Source organism: Medicago sativa, chromosome 2, assembly GCF_051527215.1.
Source record: "Medicago sativa cultivar Bolivia chromosome 2, Bolivia_mono, whole genome shotgun sequence".
In the NCBI taxonomy this organism is placed as follows: Eukaryota; Viridiplantae; Streptophyta; class Magnoliopsida; order Fabales; family Fabaceae; genus Medicago; species Medicago sativa.
The window spans coordinates 30,242,954-30,255,433 of NC_140750.1; the positions used below are offsets into that span (position 1 = coordinate 30,242,954).

Consider the following 12,480-nt stretch of genomic DNA (forward strand, 5'->3'; position numbering starts at 1 on the left):
CTTCAACAACGACTCTTTGATGTGCTGGCAATTTCACAACGTCTCTTTCACACCTCTATATAAAGGAGTGAAGACTTAGAGATTTGGTAATGTTGAACGAAAGACTCACAACATTCTTACAAGTGCCAAACCTCTGCTGAAATTGTTCTGTATTCACTTAGAATTTCTGTGTCACAAAGTTTCATCTTAGAAATTCTTAAGTTATTGAGTCTGTATCTGATTTGTATTGTGAGCACCTCTGATTGTATATCAAGTGTTCAACCTTAAACAATTTTCTGTGTAATTTTGTTTAGTTAGAAGTCTCTTACAGTTGTGCTTGAGCAGGGAAGTCTCTTGATTGTGTTCTTGAGCATAGGAAGACTCTTGCAAAGTGTGCTTAAGCAAAGGAAGTCTCTTGCAGGTGTGCTTGAGCAATTCTAATCAGATATTACTCTTAGTGAAATCTCCTTGGAAGTGCAAGGGGGACTGGACTACTTCCGGATTGTGGAAGGAACCAGTATAATTGCTTTGTGTCGTTCTTCTTCTCTCTCCCTGTTTTATTCCGCTGCGTGTAGATTCTAATTATCACTTCAGAAGCTGTTTCACTTAGCTTCTAATCAGTGTGTTCAGTTTTAGGAGAAACGAAGAATTTTTAAAAACACAATTCAACCCCCCTTCTTGTGTTTTTCTCACCTGCACTCATTGCTCCCAAAGGCCATCATATCCCTTTTACCGCAAGACTACGGTTTGATTGAACAAATAACATTGCAGAATATGAAGCTTGTATTATGGGTATCGAGGAAGCTATTGACTTGAGGATCAAGAGAATTAAGATATATGGTGATTCAGCTCTTGTGATTAATCAGATCAAAGGAAAGTTGGAAACTCACCATGCTGGGTTGGTACCTTACAGAGATTATGCCAGACGTTTATTAACTTTCTTTAACAAAGTAGAGTTGAACCACGTACCTCGTGAGGAGAAGTAAATGGCAGATGCTTTAGCTACTCTATCTTCAATGATCAAAGTGAACCATCACAATGATGTGCCCTTAATCAACGCCAAGTTCCTTGACAGGCCCGCTTATGTGTTCGCTACTGAAGCAGTCTTTGACGACAAACCGTGGTTTCATGATATCAAGGTTTTCCTTCAGACACAAGAGTATCCGCCTGGGGCATCTCGCAAAGATAAGAGGACTCTAAGAAGATTGTCTAGTAACTTCTTCTTGAATGGATACGTTCTGTACAAAAGGAACTTTGACGAAGTTTTGCTCAGATGTATAGATCGGTGTGAAGCAGATCTGTTAATGCATGAGATACATGAAGGCACGTTCGGGACTCACGCCAATGGCTATGCAATGGCTAGGAAGGCGTTGAGGGCAGGCTATTATTGGATAACAATGTATGCTGACTGCTATCATCATGCCAAGAAGTGTCACAAGTGTCAGATTTATGCGGATAAGATCCACATACCGCCAACTATGCTCAATGTTATCTCTTCTCCATGGCCTTTCTCTATGTGGGGCATCGATATGATTGGACGGATCGAACCAAAAGCTTCCAATGGACATCGTTTCATACTAGTGGCTATTGATTACTTCACCAAGTGGGTTGAAGCGGCATCTTATGCTAATGTGACCAAGCAAGTGGTGGTCCGATTTATCAAGAACAATATCATCTTCCGCTATGGTGTTCCTAACAAGATCATCACAGATAATGGTACCAATTTGAACAACAAGATGATGAAGGAATTGTGCGATTATTTCAAGATCGAACATCATAACTCTTCTCCTTATAGACCACAGATGAATGGTGCAGTTGAAGCTGCAAACAAGAACATTAAGAAGATTGTGCAGAAGATGGTGGTCACTTACAAGGACTGGCATGAGATGTTACCTTATGCTCTGTATGGTTATCGTACCTCAGTACGTACTTCGACAGGGGCAACCCCTTTCTCTTTGGTATATGGTATGGAGGTTGTGCTCCCTGTGGAGGTTGAGATCCCGTCTTTAAGAGTCTTGAAGGAAGCTGAGTTGTCTGAAGCTGAATGGTGTCAGGATAGGTATGATCAGTTGAATTTGATTGAAGAAAAGCGTATGACAGCTTTGTGTCGCAGACAGCTATATCAGTCAAGAATGAAACAGGCGTTTGATAAGAGGGTGCGTCCCCGCGAATTTAAAGAAGGAGACCTTGTGGTCAAAAGTATCAAGTCTTTTCAACCAGGCCCAATGGGCAAATGGAAACCTAACTATGAAGGGCCCTATGTTGTTAAGAAAGCTTTCTCGGGTGGTGCTTTGATTCTTACAAACATGGACGGAGAGGAGTTACCTCGTCCTGCGAATTCTGATGCAGTCAAGAAATACTATGTCTAGAAAATGTATAAAAGAACAGCTCGGTAGGTCGAAAACCTGAAAGGGCGGCCTAAACCAAAAATGAGCGTCTCGATGGATTGAAAACCCGAAAGGGCGGTCCATGCAAAAATTAGAGACAAAAAAAAAAGAAAAAAATGTTTACCCTGATAGATCGAAAACCCGAAAGGGCGATCTATGCAAAAGTTAAGGGTTTATGACAAGTAACTGCATCAGACTAAGCAACACTCACTTGGGGCATCTTAGCTGTCAGAAGTTCTCCGATATCAGAGCATCAAAGCAATGGATTTCAAAGTTGTTAGGGAATAAAGCGGTTATTGTGTTCAATGTACCATCCATATTTTAATTACCATTTTCCAAAATTTTGTAATCTGTGGTGCCATGCCTTTGACCGGTTACCATTTCTATTACATCAATTTGAGTCTGTGCTTTTATTTGGAATTCTTATTTATTCTATGTGCAAAATTTCTTCCATTTTTAATTTTAGTACTTGAAACAAAAACTTTGAAAATTCTTTTAAAAAACTTTTGTGTTCTCTGTGAAAAGAACAAAAATGACAAACATATTATCTTTACAGTCATGTATCATAGAAGCATATGTCAACATTCGGTCCGAAAGCAAGCGAGTACATCAAATGGACATAGTCATTGCTAAAAAAAAAAGAAAAGAAAAGAAAAGAGAGCTCGCTAAGTTGAAAACCCGAAAGGGCGACTTAGACAAAAATGAGCGTCCTGGTGGATTGAAAACCCGAAAGGGTGATCCAGGCAAAAATTAAGGACATACAAAATTATATATATGCAAAAAGAATATATTCCTGGTGGATTGAAAACCCGAAAGGGCGATCCAGGCAAAAGTTAGGGATTTCAAGAGAAATGGAAAAATATACAAAAAAAGCAACGACTATGAGGAGCATGAATTTGAGAAGGTGCCTCGGTCGAGAGATGGCGACTTCTGCCAGTGATTTGTTTGAAGGGTTGTACCCCGACTTTTGTTTTGGTTCATCCCCAGTGATGTTATCCCCAATGAAGGGTGTTGGATGCTTGTAATATGGTGTCGGGTCACTTTCTTTTGACTGTCCAATGCTGTCTCAACAATCTTTCTTTTAAACTATCATATAAGTCTCATATGCATTCATTCACTCATGCATACATAACACGCATACAAATATCATTCATGCATAGTTGCATTATTTTCCTGCGTCCTACTCCAATACACGAGATGTCAATCTCAAAGTGTTTAATCTATAGATGTCACCATTTAGTTCGTGTTCAAGTGGCAGGTCCCATCAAGTAATCACTTCACCAATACTAATCAGTATATTCGTCTTTACCACGGCAGTTGGTGATAGACAAGCTTTATCTTCCGTTCTTTCGTCTTTACCACGGGCTGCTGGTAATAGACAGACTTTATTTTCCGTCCCAGGCTTTATTTCTGCACCAAGCTTTACTTTCCGTACCAGGCTTTATTGTCTGTATCAGGCTTTATTTCTGTACCAGACTTTACTTCTGTATCAGGCTTTATTTTTTGTCTCAGGCTTTATTTCTGTACCAGGCTTTACTTCTGTATCAGGCTTTATTTTTTTCGTCTCAGGCTTTATTTCTGTACCAGGCTTTATTTTCTGCACCATGCTTTACTTTCCATCATAAGCTTTATTTTCTGTCTCAAGCTTTATCTCTCGTCCGAGCTGTATCTTCCATTCAAGCTTTATCTTCCGCATTTTCGTCTTTACCGTGGCAGTCGGTAATAGACAGGCTTTATCTCCCCAGTGTTACTTATCAGCTTTTGGTCCCCAGTCGGTTTATGTTTTGTTGTCGTTGCATTCATAATGACATTGCACGCATGCCATAATACTCATGAGCATTGCATATTAGCACTCCAACTGGTCCAAAAGTGGTGTACTTAAGTATTTAAGTCTCTTCGACCCATCGATTTAAAAGTCTTCTTTCAAATTTTCGCGACGAAGAAACTTAAATAGGGGCATCTGTCATACCCCAATTTTGGACCAGTTATTTTCTTTTTCAGTCATATTTTAAAAACGTCTCAAACTCTTTTTTCGCTTTAACTATTTAAAGTCTTTTAGTCGTCTTTTAAAATTTTTTAAGGCTTTTTATTTTACAGTTTAAAGTGAAATTCATTTTTGTCCAAGCTTTGTGTATTTCAAATCATTTCTTTTGTTTGTTGGCATTTTAAATCATTTTACGCACTCTTTTTAATATTTAGTGTCTTGTTTTATTTTAATTTCTTTTAAAAGCTTTTAATTTGAAATTTCCTCTTTGTCCGTATATTCAAGTCGCCTTAAAAAAGTTTTGCTCGCATTTTCAAACACTGCGTTATTTTAGACGTTTCAGTCGAAATTTCGGCAAAGAGGTATTTTAAAATACCTCATTTACCGAAAGGGACAAGTTTATCTTTTTATTATTCTTTAATTGTTATTGTCAGTTGTTTTATTTTTTATTATTATTTATTTATTGTTTGCTTTTATTTTTATCTTATTTTCTATTATTTCAATTTTTTTGTTTTTTTTTATTTTTTTTCCTTCTTCTTTCTTTAAAATGTCACGTTTTTTTTTTTATTATTAAGGGTTTTTTTCATTTGTTTTAAGGCTTTAGTCATTGAGTCTGTCCATGTGTCAGTTGGGTATTGGCCCAGTTTTGAAACTTGGTCACCAATCCATTAGTGTTGTGCTGGCGTTTTTTTGCAACAGAAGCACAGGGGTGTTTTAGTCTTTTTTTCTCTGAGTAAGAAACCCTAAAATGACAGTCTATAAATAGACTGTCATTTATTGCAGTCTGCAGGCACTGTTCACACGCGTCAGAATCAAAAAATATCTAATCAATAATCACAAACACATCTCAACTTTCTCTCTCTTCTTTTCTAGATCAAATTCCCAAGTTTTTTAACAAAAATCATGAACACTTCATGAATCTCTATGAATGTTCACGAACACAAAAATTTCCAGTCACTAATAACCATCGAATCTTACCACAAGTAAACACATATCATCATTCATACTCTCACCAATCAACCGATGCATGCATATACATGAGAATCGAACTATAATTCATTCTCAAAATCGTCATCATCTTTCAAGCTCACAAACTCAGATTCCAACAAGAACAACTCAGATCGGCCATAACCATTTCCGTTACGAACTCAAGCACGAACCACAGCAGAATTAAGGGAGAGGAGAAGGAAATCGGATCTCATAATCACGGAAGCAGCAGCTTGTTTTCTCTTCTTTATAAACCAAGGTCGATCTGAAGAGGTAACTACCTTCTCCCCTCTCTATTTTGTTTCTGTACTTTGTTTTTTTCAAAAAAAATTCGAATCTAAAAATGTAGATCTAGGTTCGTTTTGAATTTGGCTCGAAAATCTAACACCGAATCTGTGGAAAGGAAGAAGAGACGAATCCGGGGATGTAATTTTTTAAAAAAAAAAAATAAGAAAAACTACTCCGGTGCGGCGGCGCTCCGGCCAACCACCGCACCGGAGCTCCTCCGGCCGCCGTCACTTCTCCTTCTCCGATCTGCAAATGTTAGAGAGAAGGGAGAGCTTTGTTTGTTTTAGAGAGAGGAATGAAGTGAATTATGATTTAAACCGGACCGAAATTTGCTTTTATAAACATGGTGAACCGGTCTGGTTCACCTGAACCAGACCGGTTCATTCTGGTTCCTTCTCTTTCCTTCTCAACCTTCAGATCTACTCTCTTTGTTTAATCCAACGGCTTCTGTTTATTGTCTGGGATTATTACCATGTACTTTAGTCTATTATTGCATCCCATTGAAGGTGAACCGTCAGATCTATTATCTGATAGATCTGACGGTTGCTGAAGCTTACTGTTTGTTCTGTTGCTTTCCTCATTATTTACTTGCTGTGTGCATACCTATTTCCAGCCTTGTGATCAAAAAATCCTAGGGCCAGGATCAAATCCTAAGCCAATGGACTTAGTGAAGGCCCATTCATATTTTTGTTTTATTTTTTTTCTCTACTGTTTTGCTTTATATACCTACCAGTAGTGCTTTTGCACACCCCCTTTGCATACTTGCATTTTTTTATAAATATTTAAAACAATCTCATGCATTTCTCTTTTAATTTCCTTTCAATTAATATTGTCCCATCCATTTTAAGGCTTTCATTTCTATACCTTATTTTATTTTTGGTTCTTTGCTTTAGAGTTTTATCTCATGCATTTTTAAATCTTTTGTTCATTGCTTTACTTGTGAATTTTGCCTTCATACTCTATTCTAAAAATCCTTACATCATTGCATTTTATTCTAATATATGATGCTTTTAAAATTTTCATTATCTCATCATATCATGTTTGCTTTAATCTTAGTATAATTTCATGCATCTTTTATCATTCTTGCAATTTGTTTGTTTTCCAATATCTTAGTGTGTATCTTAGGCTTTGATGTAATTTATTTTGTGAGCATTTTTATTTCTTGCTTTAGAATGCCCCTAGGATGGTATGTAATAGCGTAGTAATTGCACACACCAACACTTGCACCGACACCATATCACTTTATTTATCGCTTTTACCTCGCTTTACTTTTCACGTCGTTACGCTAGCTTTCCGTTAGTTTAGAAAAATCTTTTTATCTCAAAAATCAAATAAGCAAAAAGTCAATTATTTTCTTAATAAACCTTGGATCCAAATCCATGATGTTTTTCCTTTTTATTTTCTTAATCAAATTCTTAATGAATCTTAATTGAACTTAGACTAAATTTCATAAATAAAATGAAACAACCTCACTCCCATTTTATTCTTCTAGAGCCTTGAGGCCCCTCAATCTCTTTCTTAAAACCTTTTTTTCAAAAAAATTAAAATCAACCTAACCCACCAAAAATATTTTTAAGAGAGAACTACGGAGGATTTGATCCCTTTTAAGGGTACGTAGGCAAGGGTTTATTCCTTCCAAATCGATCAAATAAAAATAACAAAAACTCATACTTCTTCTCCCTCCATTCTTTCACTTGGACTTTAAACAACAAATTTTCAAATAAAAATAACCTAGCACAAGATAAAGTTAGAAAGAGGTTCCCACGGAGTACCGTGGACGATGCGGGTGCCTAACACCTTCCCTAGTCGTAACCAACCCCCGGATCCAAAAAAGGGTTTTAAATTCATCTTTTCCTTTCCCACGAATAAAGATCGAAAAGTCCAAACGATTGAAGGTTCAAAACCAATTAATGGATTGACACCCAAAAATCATGGTCTACTTAGTGGTGCTGGCTGTTTGGATCCAGTTGATGGTTATATCGTTTTTGGTGCGTATCAGTTACTTATTAGGTAGGAGCCGCGTCATTATGCCCTTGCTTATATTCCTTTAAAAGTTTCTTTATTTGCATGGCGTTTTCCTCGAAATCAATTTCCTACCAAGAATAATTTATTTAGCCGAGGCATCTTCCATCACAATTCACGGCTTTGTATGTGTGGGTGCAGTAACATTGAAACAACAAATTATTTGTTTTTGACTTGTAATATCTTTGGCTTGGTTTATGTTATGTTGATCCCTTTGGAATTTCGGATTATTTCCTTCAGCTTGGTCATTCAGCAGGTATCTCTAAAAAACATCAATCCTTAATGCATTTAATTTGGTTCGCTTACATTTAAGTTCTTTGGACTAAAAGAAACAAGATTTTTAACGATAAGGAGAATACAATCCATCAGCTTCCGGATAAAATAAGTTGCTTTCTTTTTGGCTGCTAAAGGCAAAATTCACTAATTTTGCTTTAGGTTATCCCTAAATATACATAGGAGAATTCGAACTCAGTATTTTTAAGTTACATGGTTAACAAAATTTCATTCATAAACTTTTATTTTGTTATAATAATCTGAGTAATATATATTGTTATCTACTCCGGTATATAGTGACAAACGCATCTATCCGGATTACCATTAGTACAAGACCCAAAAGCATGTTTAAGTTTTGAAGCACATCTTGCACTGCAACAACTTGAATCACAGTTACCTTTGATGCATGCTCCAACCCCAATATTACAACTATACGTTGTTGCTTCTTTTTTGTATAGACAAGTGCACATGTTGAAGTCATCACAATAAGAACCTAATCCATTCAAACCATAAAGGACTTTACAATAATCATTGCAATTGCCAGCAGTACAGCTATCGTATATCTCTGAGCATTGGCCTCCTTCTACTGTTAATTGCACTGTTATCACATGCACATGTAAATTAGAGTGAGATAAAAAATACAAGTTTACTATCATTTGAAAATAAATATATGGGTTCTGCTAACAGGTGCCCCAGGCACCGGTTAAGCATACCGTAAAAGAGAATTATTACCATAAAAGAAATCTGTTTTTGACTTTATTATAAATTAATTACACAATTTCAATGCATTAACTACTATATAATTTCCTTTTTCATATCCTTAACCAGTGCCCGGGGCACCGGTTAGCATTTCCCTTAAGTTTTTTAGGTTTCAAAAAATTTAAATGCACCGTTGGAGTTTCAAGAATCTCTTTGAAACCTAAAAACTTATAAAACTTAAAATAGATGAATAAAATTAACAACTTAAAAGACATTTAAAATCTAAAAAAACTTAAAAAGATATATTTAAAGCTTAAAAAATTTAAAGGATTAATCTGATAATTTTGTCAAACTTAAATGAGCAAAAGGCTATTTTGCCAAAGTTTAATTTGTCTCGGTAAAAATTTGGAGCCTATAATATTCATTTTAATAATTTTTTTGAGTCAAAAATTAAATATTCTACGAACTACAATGACTAAAACGAAACAACAATTTGTACCAAAAAAAAAATCAACAATAATTAAAAACAAAAAAATATTGTATTTGCAAGAATTAAGAACATAAATTATTTGCGATCCAATTTGCGATCATCACACCAGGGCATAGCTTTGCGTCGATCAGAGGTGTTTGTTGGCCCAGCTAAGTTGCGTAATTATGGAGAACACAGGAGGGAGGACGCGCGCGTTGATTCGACGGAGGAGACAACAGACCAGAATGTTATATCTCAGTACAAACGGTTTGTTACGTTCTATTTTACCAATTTTCCGCCTTTTTTGTCCAATTTTTTTTTTTGCGTAAAGGGTTTGAGGTTTGTGAAATTTTGGAAGAGGTCGTAGTTCCTAGTAGAAGGAATGTGAATGGGGAAGTGTATGGTTTTGTAAGATTTTCTAAAGTTAGAGATGTTGGTAAGCTTTTAAAGGCGGTGAATGCTGTTTGCTTCAGCAGTTTTCGCGTTAAGGCAAAGATTGCTCGTTTTGATCGTGGTGTTAATGGAGAGACGAATGGAAAGAAGGCTGGAGACGGTGTGGGAGGAGAGGCTGATGTCGTGGTTATTAGAGACGGTAAGAAGGTTGTTGGTGAGGGAGGAGAGAATGAGAACGTAAGGGTCGTTACGGTGAGGGATGGCAAAGGTAAGTGTGTGTGTGGAGGGGATGTGACTGTTGTTGATGGGATGACGGTGAAGGCGGGGAAGGGAACGAGGGAGGAAGGGGAATTTGTTGGTGAGAAACAGCTACCGAGTGGAAACAAATTGGTACGGATGTATAGGTCGGACAGGAATGATTTACAGTGGGCACGTTCAGGTGTGATGGCCAATGTGGTAAATGGAGAGGATCACGGTGGTCCAGAGTCGTGTCGAAGATGCTGGTTTTGTGGATTTAGACATGATGCCTATGGGAACTGATAGAGTTTTTTTACGAAGTAAATCAGAGAAGGAAACTTTGTCGATGTTAGGGGAGGCGAAGGAATTTTTTGCTCATTTGTTTTTGAATATTGTACGTTGGGATAAGGAAGTGGTACCATTTCGACGGGGTGCATGGCTAAGAGTGTACGGTATTCCTATTCATGCATGGAATGTAAATTTTTTTAAATTATGTGTGATGGAATGTGAGACATATTTGCGTACGGATGAAGTGTCGTTGGATAGAGGACGATTTGATTATGCACGTATCTTGATTTCAACGCCGTCTGTAGAAGTTGTAAACCGCGTTGATCAATTATCAATCGATGGTCAGTTGGTAGACATAAAGTTTGTTGAGGAATGGGGTTTTAATCTTGGTGAGGATGCTTGTCTTTTTGAAGACGACGAAGAACAAAAGTCTCTATCAGATGTCGATGAGATGCACCGTGATCCGGAAACTTGTAAGAATGTTGAAAATATGGTTGATAAAATCGTGAAGGAGTTAGAGGTTGAGGACGTGAATAGAGTTTTAGAAGCACAGGACGTCGAGTTGGTAGCTGTAGAAAAAGTTATTAGTGTGCCAACGGCGCACTCTGAATTGGGGTCACAAGGGGTACCAGAAGATCATGTTGATATGGCCACATCGAAGAATAGATATATGTCTTTGTCTGTTGAAGTGGAGGTCAGCTCTGTTGTTGGGGAATTTGTTCAAGATGGTGGCGTTACAAAAGTGGCAACACAAGATGAAGTGGCTTGTAATGGAGGGGCTGATCATGGTATGTCACCAGAGTTACTTAATGAAGGTATTAAGCATGCGTCCACTGTGTCTGGCCCGCCTTTTGTAGGTAAGAATGTGAGGTCCGGACCGTGGAGTACGGAATGGTTGAAGGATCATCATGGTGACGGTGGAATTATTTTCTCAGCAAAAAGAAAGTTTGTAAAAGTGGGGAAAAGAAAAGGGAAAAACGTCCAAGCTGATGGTGATGGATTAAAGCGACGAAAAAATGGAGGTGATTTGCGTCATACGGTACATACCTTGAAAAAAGTGGCTCGTTTATCTAGTAAAGATAGAAATGCAGTTCTACACACTTTGAAGAAAAGAGCTCGTAAGCGGTTCGGTTCAAAAGAAAATCAACCAGATGGAGAGGAGGCTTCACATGGTACTTCTGACGCAGATTCCTCTTCAGTTTCTGTTAACAAAGAGTGGAACCATTGGGTGGTTTTACACGGGAAGGAGAAAGAGGCGGATGAGGATGTGTGGGGGATAGGGAAGGCTTTAGGGTTACAGTTTGAGGGGGACACTCACAATATGTTTGGAGCTCTAGCTAGGACAGGTAAAGGGAAAAGGGAGTCTAAAAGGAGTGATGTGGGAGGGCGAGGAAGCTCGGGAGGAGATGGGTGTTAGGCGAGGGGGAGTGTGGGTGTGGGGTGAGAGTGTGGGAGATGAGGATTGTATCGTGGAATATGCGGGGATTAGGGGGAATGGAGAAGAGAAAGGAAGTCAAAGAGTTGGTGAGGGAGAAGGTGCCTTTTGTGTTATGTATTCAGGAAACAAAGTTGCAGTTTATAGATGGTCTATTATGTTCTTCATTATGGGGCTCTACGAACCATGATTTTTCTTTTAGTCCGTCTGTGGGGGCGTCAGGAGGTTTGGTTACGATTTGGGATACTACGGAGGTAGAGGTGTGGCTTTCTGCTCGATGTCAACATTTTCTGATGATTCATGGCAGGTTTATTAAATCTAATGAAGTGTTTTACTTGTTCAATGTGTATGCTCCGTGTGACCGGAGTGCTCAATCGACTTTGTGGACTTCTCTATCTGGGAGGCTTCTTTCTCTGAGTGGTTGTAATGTGTGCTTATGTGGGGACTTTAATTAAATTTGGTCAGCAGAGGAAAGGCATTCGGTTAGAGGTTCTACGTGGACAGATGATTACACACCGTTTAATGAGTTTATTATTGACAATGCCTTAATTGATTTACCGTTGTGTGGTAGGAAGTTCACTTGGTTCAAGGGGGATGGCTGTTCGATGAGTAGATTGGATAGGTTTTTGCTTTCTGGAGAATGGTGTCTGTTGTGGCCAAATTGTGTGCAGGCTGCTCATTTAAGGGGTTTATCTGATCATTGTCCCATTGAGTTGTCTGTTGATGATGAGAATTGGGGACCGCGCCCTGTGCGGCTGTTGAAATGTTGGCAAGATACTCCTGGGTACAATAATTTTGTTCGTGAAAAATGGAGCTCTTTCCAGGTGTCTGGGTGGGGTGGCTATGTACTTAAAGAAAAATTCAAATTAATTAAAGGGGCTCTCAAGGATTGGCACGCTACTCATACCTCGAATCTGCCGGCAAAAATCGTTTCGTTAAAGAATAGGCAGGCGGCCCTAGATTCTAAAGGGGAGGAAGCGGAGTTGTCTAAGGAAGAGATTGCTGAGATTCATGGCATTTCATCGGATATTCACTCTTT

General features: G+C 38.1%; 1 protein-coding gene across 1 annotated transcript; it reads left to right on the forward strand.

Annotated features, from left to right (window-relative positions):
- Positions 1–965: 965 nt before the first annotated feature.
- LOC146946142 (uncharacterized) lies at positions 966–2,348 on the forward strand. Its single transcript, XM_085748154.1, has 2 exons — positions 966–1,582; positions 1,775–2,348. The coding sequence occupies exons 1-2, from the start codon at positions 966–968 to the stop codon at positions 2,346–2,348; spliced, it is 1,191 nt and encodes a 396-aa protein (XP_085604280.1).
- Positions 2,349–12,480: the final 10,132 nt, after the last annotated feature.

What these genes read in the sequence shown, in the direction of transcription:
- LOC146946142 (XM_085748154.1), top strand. Translation starts at nt 966, where the DNA reads ATGGCAGATGCTTTAGCTACTCTATCTTCAATGATCAAAGTGAACCAT. An exon ending in GCTATTGATTACTTCACCAA is followed by an intron (nt 1,583 to 1,774) that starts GTGGGTTGAAGC and finishes TTCTCCTTATAG; the next exon opens with ACCACAGATGAATGGTGCAG.